The 18,216-nt window shown below is 36.1% G+C and overlaps 1 protein-coding gene across 15 annotated transcripts in view; it reads right to left on the bottom strand.

Annotated features, from left to right (window-relative positions):
- RAPGEF6 (Rap guanine nucleotide exchange factor 6) overlaps positions 1–18,216 on the bottom strand; it is a 267,271-nt gene that overhangs the window by 88,841 nt on the left and 160,214 nt on the right. For all 15 annotated transcript variants that reach the window (XM_023548454.2, XM_023548476.2, XM_023548463.2 and 12 more), the window contains 8 exons: positions 16,700–16,877; positions 14,495–14,631; positions 12,271–12,429; positions 11,500–11,652; positions 7,910–8,074; positions 7,547–7,654; positions 5,263–5,466; positions 1,352–1,460 (listed from right to left, as the gene is read on the bottom strand). In XM_023548454.2, the coding sequence (XP_023404222.1) occupies positions 1,352–1,460; positions 5,263–5,466; positions 7,547–7,654; positions 7,910–8,074; positions 11,500–11,652; positions 12,271–12,429; positions 14,495–14,631; positions 16,700–16,877 (1,213 nt within the window). The remainder of the gene's footprint in view (positions 1–1,351; positions 1,461–5,262; positions 5,467–7,546; positions 7,655–7,909; positions 8,075–11,499; positions 11,653–12,270; positions 12,430–14,494; positions 14,632–16,699; positions 16,878–18,216) is intronic.

Here is an 18,216-nt window from a genome sequence, read left to right as displayed (position 1 = left end):
CCTGAGGGGCTCATCTTCTGGCACTTTATCAAATGATGTTTCACTGGGTAAATCTTTTCAGAAGCAGACTGCCGGGTCCTTCTTCCTAGTCTGTCTTAGAATGCCTTAGAAGCTCAGCTGAAACATGTCCACCATGGGTGACCCTACTGGTATTTGAATACTGGTGGCATAGTTTCCAGCATCACAGCAACATGCAAGCCCTCACAGGATGCCAAACTGACAGACATGTAGGGCTGAAGCTTAGAGAGACTATAATACCTTGCCCGAGGTAACAGAGCAAGCTTTGCTTTCATATTTTTAAAAATCTGAATCCTTTCTGTTTAATCCAAAACTTGACATTTGCAGATACTAGTCCAAATTCCAAGAAATTCAGTAACTGTGAAGGCTTACTGACTTATTCTAGGCTACAGTAACACAGTATTAGGAAAGGCTCACTAGATTTAACATGATGTACTTTAGTCAAAGGAACTCAAGTGAAAAGAGGAAAAATACCAAATGTCTTAAGTTTTCATTATGACTAAGTACAGTCAAGGAGGAGCCTAAGTGAGAAAAACAAAACTCATACTTCCTTTCCATAGACATATCTTTTAAAGTCAACTCTAACTTCTCAAATTGCAACCTAACTGATCTAAAGAAATTTTTTTCTTCTGTACTTGATAAAAACTCTTAAACTTTCTTTGATAGTTTTCAACTGTTTTAATTGTTGCCTTTCTCAAAATCTCAGAGAAAATCCTGTGGTGTCTATGAAACAAAGTGTAGAAAGTCTTCCCCAAAAGTTTAAAAGCATAAACAGATGTTGTAGAAGCTTAGTTACTGCTTTATTCAAGCAACAACATGATCAAAACGTGATACAGGCACAGCAGTCAACATTTTTACACAGAAAGGTAGTGCATGTTATTAATAGACATCTATAATGCATCGGTTACTTAATTCACTGTTTTACTAAATTCATTTATTTCCATGAAACAGCTATTTGGCATTTACATTATTATTTCAAGAGAATTTGACTGATTTACACATCAGCAGGGGGAAAAAAACCTGATTATGACTTCTAAGTTTCATTCAGTATACTTCTAGCAGAGTTGAATACATAATAAATGCTCAATAGACATTTCAAAAATGACTGAGTATAGCTGTACATCTATTTTAAAACTTATTTAGTAATAACAAAATAATTAAATACAAATAAAAAATGAAAACTCTACAATATGTAATTGTATAGCTCGATACTAAAGATCCTAAAAATGTTCAAATAGCTCAGATAAAAACATGTTTACATTTTATCATCACATCTTTCACTATAATTTTTCTCTTTTGTATCACAAAAAAACTCAGTTTTCACAACACTCACCAAAAATGTTGGTCTTTACAGTAAGTGCAAGATGAGTATTATTCCTCAAAATTTCAAGGGCCTTCACAAATGTAATGTTCTCAAAGTTTTGTCCATTTACTTCCATTATCTTAAAAGAAAAGTATTTGAAAAATAAAAATGAAAACAAACAGTACTGGTTTCTTTTATAACCTTAAAAGTTTAATGGTTAAAAAATAAAATGAAACTTGAATAAAATGCACCCATATGTGAACACTGGTTATCTCTGTAAGAAGTAAGATCATTGCTGATTTCTTTTTTTCTATATTGTGTTATTTCCCACGTTCTCTACTATCACCATTTTTTAAAGATAATTATTTCTTCTGGGATCATATTAGTTTTTTTCGTTTGTTTTTTAAGTAAGATGGTATATTCATGAAATAAAAATTTTAATCACGTCAGATAAGATCAGCTCACAAAAATTACTGCCTATGTGCATATGTACGAATTTTAGTGAAATATTCTAAATGTAAATTTATTTCATTTCCAAGAGAGGTAATTCATTTAAAATGGTACTCTAGATACATTATAGAGAACCCCTGGTGGCACAGTGGTTAAGTGCTCAGTTGCCAACTGAAAGGTCGGTGGTTTGAACCCACCAGCTGCTCCATGGGAAAAAGATGTGGCAGTCTGTTTCTGTAAAGATGGGGCAGTTCTATTCTGTCCTATAGGGTTGCTATGAGTCAGAATCTACTTGATGGAAATGGGTTTTGGTTTAGATACATTAACATCATTTTCCCACCTTCCCCCTACCCCCTCCCATCACTAATTGAATCAGGAAGTCAAACAGCAAAAAGCACAAATGAGATGAGTTCTTCCGTGGGGACACTTCTGATCCCTCACAACAGGGCTACCCAAAACTAAACACAGCTGTAGTTCAGAATCATACAAGAAGCTTATTAAAAAATATACTGATGCTAAGGAAAAGGATTAAGAGATAAACATGATGACTTAAAAAACAAACAAAAATAGCATATAGGGCAGACCTCGTGAATCAATACAGGAATAGAAAAAGCAAATAAAAAAATTTTAAGAAGAAAAAAAGCACATTAGTAAAATTTCCAGAGTTGAAAAGGACTGAAGTCTACATATTGAAATGGCACATTAGTAGCATGCAAAAATAATAAAAGAAACTTTAAAAAACATATCCCAGTGAAATTTTTTAATTCCACAGACAGGCAATAAAGAATCCCTAAGCATCAGTACGATGGAAAAAAACCAAAGGTACCTACAAAAGAAAGATAAAAGTAGGTAGGTCTGGACTTTCAGACAACACTAAGATGATAGGACACTTTGACTACAAAGCTCTGAGGGCAAAATCACTGTCATCAAAGATTTTTATATTCCACTGAACAAAAGCAAGACATTATCAGACATGAAAAGATATATATAAATACAGTATCTGCTTGCCTTTTTTAAAAAAGAAAAAACTAGAAGTACTCCAGCCAACTGTAAAGCGCATCAAAATAATGGCAAAATAAGGCTTAGATGAAATGGAGGTGAATGAATCAATCAGTAAGCACGTATAAATATCTAAAAGATTGTTAGAAATAAATTTAGTACACTTAATGTAAATGTCAACAGTATTCTTGAAAGAAAAGATACACAAAAAAAGGACAGTAATTATCTAGAGCTAAAAGGTCTCACATCATTTCAACAATAGTTGGGAGGATTAAAGGGAGTAAAAGCACGATAAATTTTGTCTTTTAGGAAGAGATCATGGGATCTCATTTTTTTTGGCGGTGGGGGGAGAATGAGATTCCTAAGTGTGTTTTCAACAAAGTATCTGAACAATAAAGATACTGGTTCCAGTTTCCTAGCTACTTCTTGTTGTGTGCTGCTGAATCGAGTCTGACTCACAGTGACCCAATGTGAAACTGCCTCACAGGGTTTTCTAGGCTGAAATCTTTAAGGGAGCAGGTTGCCAGGTCTTTTCTCCCACAGAGCAGCTGGTAGGTTTGGATCGTCAACCTTTTGGTTCACAACTGAGCACTTAACTACTGGGCCACCAGGGCTCCTTGGTTACCGCTACTTAGAGATTCTGAATGAGTAGGCATGGGGTAAGGCCCAGTTTCCTAACCTCCATACTACTGACATTTTGGGCTGGAAAACTCTTTGTCATGGGGGTCGCTATGTGCACTGTAGGATGTTTAGCAATTTCCCTGGCCTTTACTCACTAGCGGTGGCACAGTGGTTAAAGGGCTCAGCAGCTAACGGAAAGGTCAGCAGTTCAAACCCACCAACCACTCCCCAGGATTTATAGCCTTGTAAACCCTGTGGGGTCACTATGAGTCAAAATCGATTCCATGGCATTGGGTTTTGATTAGATGCCAGTAGACAATCCCTGAGTCATGACAATCAAAAATACCTCCAGATATTGCCAAATGTCCCCTGGGGGCAAAATCATCCCTGCATAAGAACCACCGCTTTGAAGTGTTGAATCTCTCATAACATGAATGTCTCATAATTGAAAAAAAAAAAAGATAGCATTGTTTAGGTAAAAATAAAATAAAGCCACATTCTAAATGAATGAATGAACAAACAAAAAATTTTAAATGGTAAAGTTTCCCAAGTGATTCTGACAATCAGTTAGATTTGGGAAACTACCCTTCACTGTGTATCAGAACCATCCAGAAAACTTTGTGAAAAGTATAGAGTCCCAGATTTTATCCCCTGGGGACCTGAGTAATACGATTAAAAGGACTAGGGTAAACCTGGGAATTCCATTTTCTACTTAGCAAGGCTGTCAGTAGGTCACATTTTGAAATACACTAATCTACAGTTACCTAGTGCCTATATGGAAAGAATAAATCACTACCAAATTCCTCCCACTGTCTCCTTTCTCAAGTTCCACATGTGGCTCACTCTGTACCATCAATGTAGCTGTGTTACCACATTAACATTATTTAGGCTGATATAATCACACAATAATCTTTGTTCACTTACACCTGAGAGTGCTATGGGGCGTAAGTGCCCTTCCTTCAAAGCCTACAACATACTGATCTTTCTGGAATATTCTGAAGTTGTGAGCTGATACAGATTTTTTAAAATAATTTTTATTGTGCTTTAAGTGAAAGCTTACAAATCTGATAAAAACTGATACAGCTTTTTAATCCTTGGGTCATCAGCAGGAGCACTCAAAGAAAGTCATACTGATAGAGCCCAGAAGTCCATGGTGTTTCAGGCCATACTATATAAAATTTTCCATTCAAAGTAGTAATGGATATATGATAAAAGTTTTTAAAATAAACTATTTTCAAATATTAGTTCTAAAAAGTGTCTCAGAAAAATATTTCCTTAAACTAATCATGCTTACTTAAGAAACAACAGATGAGAGTATCAGGAGGTAATTATGTGTATGCCTAACATACAACAGATGTGTTTATAAAGCACAATTTCTGGTCCTGTTGTGGCTCTAAGGTGGAGAGGCTGCCTTCCTTATACATTGGGGAAAATAAGACTTAAGGCCTCTCGACTTCTCACTTTTTTAAAGCTCTAGCTTGTTCAACTATCTTATCTGACATTTTGCATTTATGACAACGGTAAAAAATCTACTATATATTTTGTGCATTAACATTGTATGTGTGGCAATAAAGAACACCAAGATGTGTGGTGAGAGTAACACTGGCTGTGATGGTTATGTGTTGACTTGGCTGGGACATGATTCTCAGTGGTCTGGCAGTTATGAAATGATGTAATCTGGAAGTTATGTAATGATATAGTTATCTTCCATTTTGTGATCTGATATGGTCAGCCTCCATTTTTGTGTAACACTGATTTTGCATAATGACCTGGTCTTTGGAACCTAATTATGTTGGTAAGTGAGGATAGGGTGTGTAAGACTTATTACTTACAGGAAGGCTTTTATCTAAAGTAGTTGGTAATATACTTGCCTGATCACCACGTTTCAATCCTGCATCTGCAGCTTTGCTACCAGGTTCTACTCCCTCCACAAAAATACCAAATCCCTTCTCACTTCCTCCATTAAGGCCGAAATGCAGAGGGGACTCCCGGGAAACCTTCTGCAGCACAACTTGTCTCCACTTTGCCTTTGCAGCACAGGCAATATTCAATAACCGGAGGTGACCATTCATTCTCTGTAAAGTAGAAATGGTAAAAACATATAAAAATGTATGTATCTATTCCTATAGGCTCTTTTTAGCACCTAGAATTATTAGAATCAGTGTCATATTTGAAAATGTAAAGAGCACAGAGTAAATAAGCTGGGGTAATGTAAAACTGGGCCAAGAATAAGACTTGATAATATGATTTTTAAAGACTTCTAGATAATTACAAGTTAAAAAAGATTTCAAATGATACCTCAGTACTGAGGGATGACAAAAAATTATTTCTCATTTAATAAACCTTCCTAAGGCACACTCAACTCCTATCTTGCATTTCTCTTAGCTGTTAAGAATTTTTTTAAACTTTAATTCAAAACTTTGAACCTCTTGAATTACCTTTCCAAATACTCTCTAACACACAAAGAAACATGCAAATCTCCACCTCTTCCAAGAGAGGCTTCATTATTTTAGGTCTTCCTTAAACTCAGTAATGTTTTAACTTTCAGGTTCTAATATCAGTTTAATATTCAATTATTCTCAAATAATATAATAGGTGTATATCTCACGTTCATAACAAGAAGCTAAAGTTTTTTCAGGGCAGGGACTAAGTCTTAAACTTCCTTTGATCCATCCAACACCTTGGAGCATAAAATAGAATTCAATAAATACTTAATGACTGAGTGATTACTGAAAAACAATCCCATGACTAGAAGGCAATGTCCACATCCCATTAGCTCTTTAAATATCTACACAGCCAGCACTGGAGGCATCAAACCTGGTGGTGAACCACTATGACCTCTTTATCAAGTTCCCCAGTCCCTGTTCATTCTCCCCATTTTGCACAGAGGAGATGTGTTGCTGAGAAGGCTACAGGACCTAGGCATAAGGAAAAAGGAATCAAATCTAGATTTTTCTCTCCTCATTCAACTTAACCTACCTATACTTTATGAGTACTAACTACAATTCTTGAGCATTTGTCGTGTCAAGTTCTATATTATGTTCATTATAATCTTCATAACAACTGTTAATGAACTAGGGACTACTATCTCCACTGTATAAATAAGACAACTGAGGCACAAAAACATTAGGCAACTTGTCCAAGCTCATGTATCTAGTGAGTGGTGGAGATCAGATCTTAATTCAGGCAATCAGACTCCACAGCTGCCCTCTTAAACCGCTATGCTGCATCGCTATTTAATGACTTCCTAAAATTTGAAGTTGCTTGGAGCAGACAACCCAGTAGCAGCTCTAAGTTTCATATCTGGCAAGGAGAACTTAAAAGGACTCATGAATAGTTATTTTGGATGTTAAGAGGACCTTGAGAGAGTTATCTTAGGAGCTGTATATTAAGAACAGATGAAATCATGTACAGAAAGCAGATGTAAAAAGTCTTACTGTAGATCTCAAATGTAAAATATGCCTTGAAGACTGCATAGCATTTCAAATAGCAGAACTGGGTGAAGAGAATGACAGCTTGAGAGAACACCTTGGTCGAAGAGGCAGAACTGGCAGAGTATAAAATAGTCTGGTTTGGCTTCAATCTAGGGTGTACAGGAAAAATGCTGAAAAGGTAGGTAAGGGATCTGAATGTATAGGTGAGGTATTACTTTGGTAGGCAGTAAGATTTACTGACAAAGAAAATAATACTCATCACGTTTGTGGTTTAAAAACAATCTTTTGGCCATACATAATGGACTAGATAGAAGGAAAAAAAGACTAGAATTAAGATCAGCTAGCAGACTCCGAGGAAGCATTTGAGAGATAACATGAGAAAATACATGTATGCCTAATCAGTGACCCAGGTGACTTCAGCAACTGACCAGACATCTTGGCCAGGGAATTCATGCAAAAGTGTAAGAGGGATCCAAGTACAACACAAGGGTTAATAAGACTGTCTGACTAAAAGAATGACAGAAACAGGAGAGTCAGGAAAAAGCACGACTTCAGGTTTTTGTTTGGGTTGGGGTGGCAGAGGATGAGTGAAGGTCTAGAATACAGTTTTGCAAGTTCTCAGGATAGAAGTTCAGGACATAGGAGATGAAAGCTGTTCTGAGTTGATGTTCTTGGAAGGAGGCCCTGATACTGAAGAAAAAAAAATTCTTTTGAGCCTTACTGTATCTTCCAGATTTTTTTCAAATTCTTCCAGAAATCGAGTCATAGCAGGATCACCTTCAAAATCATTAAAATGATTATTTACCCATAATAGTATGATTCGTGTCACCTGTGGAAACACGGAGGAAACGGCGTATGATTATGAGAGGCATTCCTTCTGTAAAATTAGATTCCAAAAGCATGCCCAAAACTGGGAGGGAGGGATCTGAGCTTTATGGCTACGGATATAAATCTATAGTAATTCTTTAATGAACTGAATCATGTTATAAAAATAAACATTGAATTTACCAACTGCAAAAGGTTTTATGAATAAAATTTAAAGCTTAAAAAACACTTTTGCGCCCTTTATATTTATAAAACCAACCTTATCCCTTAAGCTGTCAATTTTAAACCATTCCAACAGTTTGATCCCAACATCCAAAGGACTTTCAAGAAATGTCCTGTAAGTTAATAGGAAGTCTTCAATATAAGTTGGGTCCACAATAGAATGTTCTTCTATTAAATGCATGATGAGACGCTCAGGTGTTGCCTAAAAATCCAAGGACAGAAAGGATTAGGAAATAAACAGCTCAGCAACCAAAGAACTCGTCTTGATTACTCCACTTTGTAGCCACTCCTCAAATTAGAGTTGTCTAAACCTCCCAAACTAGAGCTTCACCTTTAAACTCTTAACCCTGGGACAAGGTAGTCTCCCTAAACTGAAATCCACCACCACCCAAAGGTTTGGAGAGATGAAAGGCAGAGGAATAAATATCCAATAGCAGTTACTCAGCTGTTTTCATTGGCATCTCATCACACTAAGAACTTTACTGATATTACCCTTAATGTGGATTGCTGCTACCACTTCTGCTGCAGTGGGGGGACATGTAATGACTGTCCAAGGGCAAAAGAAGGAAAAGGGCAAGAGTTTAAAAAAAAAAAAGAAAGATCACTTCCAATTCAATCCACCTCAAACTCTTTTCTGCCTCAGGCTGTAGGAACCACACACCAGTTCAAGATAACCTGTTTCACTGTTGTTGCTAGCTCTTAGAATAGAGGTTTTCTCTTTTACAACTTCTTCATGCTAGCTCACCATCTTGAGAAGAACCAGAAGTTCTAATTTTTACATTAATTCAGAGTTTTAACTGCTTGCCCATCTCCAACATATGAAAAGTTATGTAAATATCTTCCCACTGTATCTCTTTGAGCTTCTGAGCCAAATTTTCAAAAGTGGGTACACAAAAAAAATATAAACAAACCAGATGTTAACTCTCTTCTTGTTGTTGAGTGCCACTGAGTTGGTTCCAACTCATAGAGACCCTATGTACAACAGAATGAAACACTGTCCACGGTCCTGCACCATCCTCACAATTGTTGTTATACTTGAGCCATTGTTGCAGCCAATTTGTCAATCCATTTCATTGAGGATCTTCCTCTTTTTCGCTGACTGTCTACTTTACCAAGCATGATATCCTTCTCCAGGGACTGATTCTTCCTGATCACATGTCCAAAGCATGTGAGACGCAGTCTCACCATCTTGCTTCTAAAGAGCGTTCTGGCTGTACTTCTTCTAACGCAGATTTGTTAGTTCTTTTGGCAGTCCACAGTATGTTGTCCATAATCCCAAATTTCAACTTGTTGTATTCACCCAAACAATCTCATTATTCAGAGTAACTGTATGGTAAAAACTAACAGTGTTTTTATCTAAGAGTTTTTTTTAAAGGTATCTGTTGCTAAATCATGTGAATATTATTTCTCTAGGAGAAAGTTAGAAACACGGCTCTTCATATCATCTACTTAAGGGTCAACAGGACCATGGTCATTCCTATTCATTCATTTACCACCCTCCAAAAGACTTTAAACCTAAGAATACCAAATTGGGCACATCATTCAGGTCAATCATAGTTTGGGGTTGCTTAAATCTGGTTCTTAGATGAACTACAGTTAAGTCAGAGCTGGGAACTGATCAACATCTTGAAGAGAGGACATTTATTCTGACTGGCTAAATCACTGAAGCGGAGTTCCTGCCAAGACTAGCATCCAGAAACATGGTATACTGGAAGGGGGGTGGTATTTAGATGTGGCAGGTGGAAGAGATGGCTGGCATGGTACAGATTGGTTACCATGAACAAATAAATATACTGAGCATAAAGAGAGTCGTTGTTAGAGAAGGCATTTACAAACAAGGAAAGAAAAAGATTAAAAAAAAAAAACTCTGTGGTATAGGATTGAAATTGGAAGTACTGGTATGAACTCATTTCTGTGAAATTCCTGCCAGGAAAGGATTATTTGATTCTAGTCATGAGGAAACACTGGCCGATCCAAGTTAAGGGTCATCCTACAGAATATAAGGTCTATATTCTTTAAAACTACTGAGAATAGGGATAACACTGGAAGATTGAGAAACTGTTCTAGACTGGAATAGAGTGAAGTGACATGACAACTAAATGTAGCTCGTGTTCCTGGATGAGATCCTGGGCCAGAAAGGAAAAAGAGACGCTGCTGGTGAAATCTAAATAGGGTATGTGGGCTGAATGGTATTGTTTTATCTGTATTCACTTCCTAACTTGATGAGTTCTGTGGTAATTATGAAGGAGCACGTTCTTGTTTTCAGACAACACACACTGGAATATTTAGGAGTGATGAGGTATCATGTCTGCAGCTTGCCTTCAAATGGCTCAGAAAAAGACTGATGATAGTGGAGCAAATGCAGTGAAATGTTAACGGTTGGGGAATCTGGGTAAGGGAGCTCTCTGTACTATTACTGCAACTTTTCTGTAAGTAATAAACTATTAAAAAGCATAAGCCTCCATAAAAATATAAAATAAGTTAAACTGACAAAGTATATACGTTAGGCTATGGCAGTCCATCCACATGCTCATCTTTTCTACAAAGCTTGCACTCATCAGCTTAGGAAAAGAAAGAGACAGCTTTGAGAAACAGCCTGACTCCTGCTGAAGATGAACAGACTGGCCATCAGGCTCAGATTATCTCTTATCTCTTCATATTATTAAATAAACTGCTGCATTTGTAATTAACAATGACATTTTTATTATTTTGCAATCAAGACAAGCTTGAAAAGGGAAATAGTCATGCATCCATTTCCTCTCTTTCAACTGTAATTGGCTTATTTTACATCTAGAGGATTTTAAAGAGACAAGAGGGAAGAAAGGCAGTGGAGGAAGAGGAGGGAGTTAGAGAAGGAAAAACCAGATGGGGATTAATACTCAGACTCTGCAACATGCTAAGGCTTTGATTTCCCTCACTTAGCCCTTACAAGAGGCCCTGGCAGCGCAGTGGTTAAGAGCTATAGCTGTAAAAGGTCGAATCCCCCAGCTGCTCCTTAGAAACCCCATGGGACAGTTTTACTCTGTGGGGCCCTGGTGACGCAGTTGTTAAGCATCTGGCTGTTAACCAAAAGCATCTGGCAGTTCAAATCCACCAGCCACTCTTTGGAAACCCTCTACTCTGTCCTATAGGGTCACTATGAGTCAGAATTGACTTGACAACAATGGGTAGCCCTTATAAAACCTTGTTTTATCATTCTCATTTTCAGATGAAGAAAGTAAGGTTCAGAGAAGCCAATCCTATTTCAACGCTACAGAGATCCATTCAGTAAGCACTGGGCATCTTCACCTAGTATTCAGTATGCCTTATGGCCAGCCCTTGCATTTTCCATTGTTTCAAAACATTGCTAGCTTCAATGAAATTAACTCCAGTTATCAATGGATCATAAAATAAATTTGAGAAGGAAAATCTTGACCAGTATAGTCTAAAATAATATCCTACCCATACTGATATTAAATGGCAATGTTACCTTTCATCATTAAAATATATAAGAACCAACTAAAAAAAGGAAAATGAGCCAACACATTTATGTGAATTGTCTTACACTACTCAAAAAGTGATTCAAAGTCTTTTAAGTAAGATGAAAACTTTACTCTATCAGTGACTAGGTAAGTGAAAACCACCCACCTTGATTACAATGTGTCCTTTCCTGGTTCCGCTCCGGTCTAGTTCTCGGTGCTCATGCACCATAACAATCTCTCCCTCTTCTTCAACTTTATGAGTATTTTTTTCCACATGATTTAAAATTCTCCAATAATCCTGCTGGGCTATGCAGACAAACTGTCCAAGAATAACATGGGGACAATTAATGAACCTGTAGTACATAAATATATCACTATGCACCAAGTCAGAGCACAAAGGTAAGAAACCAAGTGGCATCAGTTCTTTTTCATTCGATCCCTTTGGTCCTTAACAAAAAAAAGAGATGAAATAAGTAATTCATACACAAAGACAGCAAAGAAGTCAAATCCGTTTTAAATTCTGCTGTAAAAGGAGAAGTGAACATCTACTTCTCTCAAAACTGACACTATGCAAAGAAAACACGAAGCAGGAGTAAGTTAGAAACAAACAAACCAGAAGTTCCTATTTCTTTCCTTTATTTATTTATTTAAAAAAAAAAAAAAAAAAGACCGAGCTGGCTAGCAGATAGAAATGTAACAAACCAACGTCTTTTTGGCATATTCTCTTTTATACATGTATCTCTCTACCAGATATAGTTTGCTCAATTACAAAAATATTTGTGGTGGAAATAACATCTAATTTCCTTTATTAACTGAGAGCTTCTGAAACTCTTAATCTTCAAATAAAGCTATTTTATTTTAAGGAAGAAAAAACAGGCTTGGCCATTTTTAATTAACGAACAAACAAAAGTACTTGACTACCAAGAAATAAGCTTACCTGACAATCATCTACTTTAGTCCTGACAACACCATGCATGTACTGCTTATCCAGAGTGGGAGTAATTCCAAAACTATTTCCCATAAAGAGATTTTCAATTTTTCCATCTGGATGACTGATTTCTACAGTGCCATTTAAAATAACATACCACGAGTCAAGCTAGAGAGAAAAACAAAGGTTTAAAGAATCTTTTTAAAAAGCTATATATTAACTTTGAAAAAGGACCTACCTATATATTGCTTGTATAATTATAAAAAAAAAAAAAAAAAGAAGATCTGATATTACTAAATACTCTGTCACTAACATAATATGGCTTGTCTGTGCAACCCACTAAAGCTTATTTTACACTCTGGGCCTCAGTTTCCTTACAGCTAAAATGGGTATAAGAACTAGGGTGTTAATTAAATGAGTTAATACATATTAAATGCTTAGAAGAGTGCCTGGCACACAGCACCACTCAAAAAAAAGAAAAGAAAAAAGGAGTAGCTAATGATTAATTCAGAAAGGCCAGTAAAAGCCTGATTCTAAGGCATATCTAACAAAACAAAACATTCAAAATCTCGCCTAATGCTAAGAAAACACTGCTTCCATTTACGTGAAGGTATATTTTAAAGGTCTACTGTGCTATCAGTGGAGCCCTGGTGGCACAGTGGTTCAGAGCTCAGCTGCTAACCAAAAGGCTGGCAATCTGGCTTTACCAGCTACTCCTTGGAGAGCCTATGGGGCAGTTCTACTCTGTCCTATAGGGTCACTATGAGTCAAACTGACTCGACAGCAATGGGTTTGGTTTTGGGTGTTTGTGTATCAATGAAAGGTCACTTATTCTCCTTTAGTATCCAACTCCTTTTATTAGCTTAAACTTAGAACAGCTGTTTTATGTGATTTAAGGGAGATCTTTATTGTCAGTTCTAAAGGGAAATCAGTGGCAACAAGAAACATTTTTTTTTAAAGTGCATTTTTTTGTTAATAAACTCCCCCCCCGCCCCAAAAAAGTCACTACTGTTGAGTCAATTCCGACTCACGGCAATCCTACAGGACAGAGCAGAAGTACCCCATAGGGTTTCCAAGGCTGTAAATCTTTACAGAATCAGACTGCTACATCTTTCCCCCATGGAGCAGCTAGTGGGTTCAAACCTTCAACCTCTGGTTAACAGCCAAGCGCTTTAATCACTGTGCCACCAAGGCTCCTTTTTTTTTTTTTTTGTTAATACAAACATAAAATACACTCATATCTTGGGCCTTGTGGATTACATAAGCTACTTGAGGCCCGAGACTGTCTGCTTTCTTTCACCACTGTATCCTTCCTTGTACCTACAACAGTAGCCGGCACAAAGTAGTCAATAAATTTTTGCTGACAGAACTGTGGAAAATCATGAGAAAACAAAAATTTGTGTAAACAAAATAAGTTTGGTTTGTTTCTCTCTCATGTATATATTATTTTGTATTGTTGAAATATTTAGACTATCCTGCCTTAAAAAAAAATTAATGTGTGTACATTTGTTTATCAAAAACATTTTTTTGAGCATATCCTATGTGTCAGATGTTTTCTAGGATGTGGCAAGAAGGTATTAAAAAACAAAATGTGAGGCAACGTCCTTGCCCTCAAAGAACTTTCATCAAATATTTCTAATCTTTACCAATTTGATAACAAATACACTGAAAATTCCCTAACATCAGTAATACTTTTCAACCCCTCTGCATTCTCCCTCCACCTATCCACAAGGTGACACCCAAACATTTTTGAATGAACTGTCACGTTAATGCCTCAACTGGCAGCAGTCCACTAGGAGGCACTGGTTCCAATATAATTTCCTCATTCTTTTTCTTTTTTTTAATGTGTAATATATAAAGGGAATACGGTGAGTGAGTAAATACTTGATAAACATTTTAAACAATGCAAATGATATAAACACACAAATACAGTAGGAATTAATAATAAACCCTCTTACAACCTATTTTGAGAAGTAAAAATAAATTGGGTTCAGTATTATTAATTGAGCACCTATTCTGTGTAAGGTCCATTGTTAGAAAATCAAAATTAAGGCAAAGCAAATGAAACAAAAAACTTTATCTCTTCAGATATGCTAACTACTCCAAACTCAGCATTCATTTAAAAAATTGTACAAATTTCAAAAGTCAGGGTTTATGCAAGTTTCTGGAAAGTAAAGTACTCTAAAATTAGTTTCCATATTAGAGAATGTGTAACATTTATTTGCTAACCTACCTCTTCCCCATCTTCAAGAATAATAGCTCCAGCCTGCTCTACCACTTCAAAGATCATCACTGAGCAAAGTTCTCTCCTCACAGACATGGTCATGTTTGCAAAAGCAGGGAGCTGATGCATAAACTCCAGTAATTGTTCTATAAGAAAAAAGAAATTCTAGTATAAGGATAACCAAGGGATATATATACTTTAATGCTATAATAAGACTTAGAATTCAATACCTAATTTCCTAAGCAACTTAAGAATGTATGCTACTACTGCAGAGAAACTAGTGCAATGTGACAGGTGATTTAAAAAAATTAGTTATATGGTTTATACACATATTCAAACTGACATACAAATATGGGTATAATGGAAGTTATCAGAATTCCATAACCTCCAAAGAGAACCAAGGAACTACTCTGATAAGGGTGAAGGGCTTATCTAGTTTCCCTAGCCTGAAATGTTACTCCATGGTGGTTAAGCTCAAATGGTCTTTGATTTAACAGATTAGTAAAAAAGCCTTTTAGTCTAGTTCTTATTGGGCTACAGTTAAAAAAAAAAAAAAAGATCCTATCAATAAATGTCAGCCAGTAAGTAATTAAATTAGGGAAACAAACATGAATTAGACCTCAAGATTTTTCAAAGCAACTACAAGGTAACCCTCTTTAATTTATCCAGCAAATATTTATGGGTGCCTACCACAGGGTCGCTGTGAGTCGGAATCGACTCAGTGACACTGGGTTTGGTTTTGGTTTACCACAGGTCATTCCCAGGAGTACATACGTAAGTAATAAAGGTAAATATATGGATCTAAAAAAAAACAATCAAACTGCTTTCGAGTTGATTCCAACTCATGGTGACTCCACAGGACAGAGTACAACTCTCCCACAAGGTTTCCAAGGTACTAAATCTGTGGGAGTAGAGTGCCACATCTTTCTCCTGTTGAGTGGCTACTGGGTTCAAACTACCAAACTTTTGGTTAGCAGCGAAGAGCTGTAACCACTGCACCACTATATGTCAGCCATGGACGGAAACAGATGAGTCTAAGGTGCTATCTACCCATAATTGGGAGCTAATTATATTTCAATTTTTTAAAAGCTCTGTGAAAATAGCCTAGTACACAATTCTTTATCATTAAAATGTACTTTCCGTTTCTGTCTACACAATCTTTACAAACAGTCTAAATTTCAGGTTTCTTAACTACAATCTTTAGAATGGCAAGAAATGTTTAAATGTATAGATATTTACTCACATAAATAACCACTGTTACTAATAACAGCATCTTCTAATTTGAATAATGGTAATATGACTATTATATATGGGAATCCAGGATAAAATCTTAATAGCATCACAGCAATATACAATGATACTCAGTAACCTTTGTTCCTTAAAGAATGTATTACCATTCTTATCATCATTCAACATCCCAACCAAAGTACAGTAATTAGTTCTATGAGAAACTGTGTAAAGGAAAATTTATAAAGTCTTCAACAAAAATTAAAAAAATATATGTTCAGGATAGAGTAATAAAAATATAATTTTTGTCATAATTTCAAGTAAAAAAAGCTACTTCATAGACATTGGATACTGCTGTACTCCACTTCAAATGTCTTATGAATATGGAGGGAAAAATCAATTTAATGCAATCAAAGCTTTGTTTTATAGACTGTGGCAGCTAGCTTCTAAGGTGGCCCCCAATGATTTCTATCTCTTAATATTCATGTTCTCATGTAGTCACCTCCCGTAATGTATCAAGGCTGTTCTTTAAGACATAACAATAGCAGAAGTGATTATATGTTATTCCTGAGGCTAGATCCTAAGACACTGTGTCATCTGCCTTTTTCTCTCTTAGATTACTTGCTTTAGGGGTAGTCAACTGCCATGTTGTAAGGACACTTAGGTAGCCTATGGAGAGACCCACATGGCAAGGAACTGAGATCTTGTGCCAAAAGTCAGGTAAACAGCAATCTTGGAAGTAAACCCTCCAGCCCAGTCACAGACGACTGCAGCTCCTGCTCATATTCTAACTACAATCTCATGAGACACCCCAAGACACAACTACCTGGCTAATCCACTCATAAATTTCTGACCCACAGAAACTGCAAGATACTGAATGTTTGTGTTTAAGCCACTAAATTTTGGGATAATTTGTTATGCAGCAATACGTAACTAATATATAAATTAAGCTATAAAATTCTTATTGTGAACAGATGTATTTCTTACCAATGTCATCATCAGTTTTGTCTGCAGGTTCTTTTTCAAGACACTCTCGAACAAGATCTCGCCCCTGCAATGGATCTGTTCGATCAATCTCTTCATCTTCCTCTTCTTCATCCTCAGAATCAACAGGTCCTTCTGGAAGACGTGTCAAATCTACATCTCCTACTTCACTCTCTGTAGCCTACAGAAAGAAATTTGATCACTCATCATTTCATGCTATTAACAGCTGTGTGTCCAGTCTGAATTAAAATGAACCCATCTAGAGGCTCCTCAGAAAAAAGGCCTGGCGATCTGCTTCTGAAAGGTCATAGCCACGAAAACTCTATGAGGTAAAGTTCTACTCTGACACTTACTGGGTTGCCATGAGTTGGAATTGGCTTGGTGGCAACGGGTGTGGTTTTTTTTTTTGTTTACCTCTCCTTAACAAATATTACAAAGAATTAGGCTATGTTGTATGCTGTATCAAAAATACAACGAAATTATATTTATTTATAAAAGGTTTCTTTCTGTCCAAAATACAGGTTCATCGTTCCAATTCAGTTACACTTATCATCTGCACGAGATTGGAAGACATTTAAGAAAAACATGGATCTTTAGGGAGAATGGAGATCACGGTTGGGAACAGAAGAAGGTAGCTACTATAAGGACTATTTTAGGAAACTTTCAAAGCAAACTGCTAAGGAAAGAATACAGTCTATCCTTACAACTTCCTTTTTTTTTAAAAAAATTTATTGTGGTGAAACGTGTAACAAGACACTTCTACCATTTTTGCATGTACAATTCAGTGACAGTAATTACATTCACCACTATCTATCTCCAAAATTTTCCTCAACCTTAACAAAAACTCTACCGCTTAAACACTATCCCCACAATTGCCTTCTTATACTTGTACTTTGTTCAAAGTAGGGAAAAAATTTAAAAAAATGAATAAAATTAAGAGAAAATATTAAGGAGTTAAAATGTTGAGTATACAAAAAGGATAAGATGACACAGTAAGAATTAAGACTAAAAATTAAGAAAGACTGGCCAAAAATATGCTAGGAAATTACAAAGGACTTTTTCCTTTAAAAAAGGAAGAATGAAGAAAAAGAGCTATGTAGAGACCAAAGTCTAAATCCTTGACTAAACAAAGGCAAACCAGGTCCTTAATGTCCAGCATAAAATAAATACTAGACATGTGAAGAAGCAGGGAAATCTGACCCATAACCAGGAGAAATATCAATAAATAGGAAGATATTCAGAAATGATGAATTAGAAGACAAGAACTTTCAACAGCTATTATAAAATAAGTTCTCAAGGATATAAAAGAAAACACATAGTTAAGCAACAGATGGGAATATCAATATAGAAATATAAACAACAGAAAAAGATGAATGAACTTGAACAAAGGGCAATAAAAACTACGAAACTGAGTAAACAGAAAAAAAGTGGAAAAAAATGTTAACAAAGCCTCAGAGACTTGTATGATAATATTAAAAATTGGTACAAAAAATATGGGTCTAAAGATACTCAACATTCAT

This window comes from Loxodonta africana, chromosome 2, assembly GCF_030014295.1.
Source record: "Loxodonta africana isolate mLoxAfr1 chromosome 2, mLoxAfr1.hap2, whole genome shotgun sequence".
In the NCBI taxonomy this organism is placed as follows: domain Eukaryota; kingdom Metazoa; phylum Chordata; class Mammalia; order Proboscidea; family Elephantidae; genus Loxodonta; species Loxodonta africana.
This window is presented reverse-complemented; position numbering and strand designations above follow the sequence as displayed.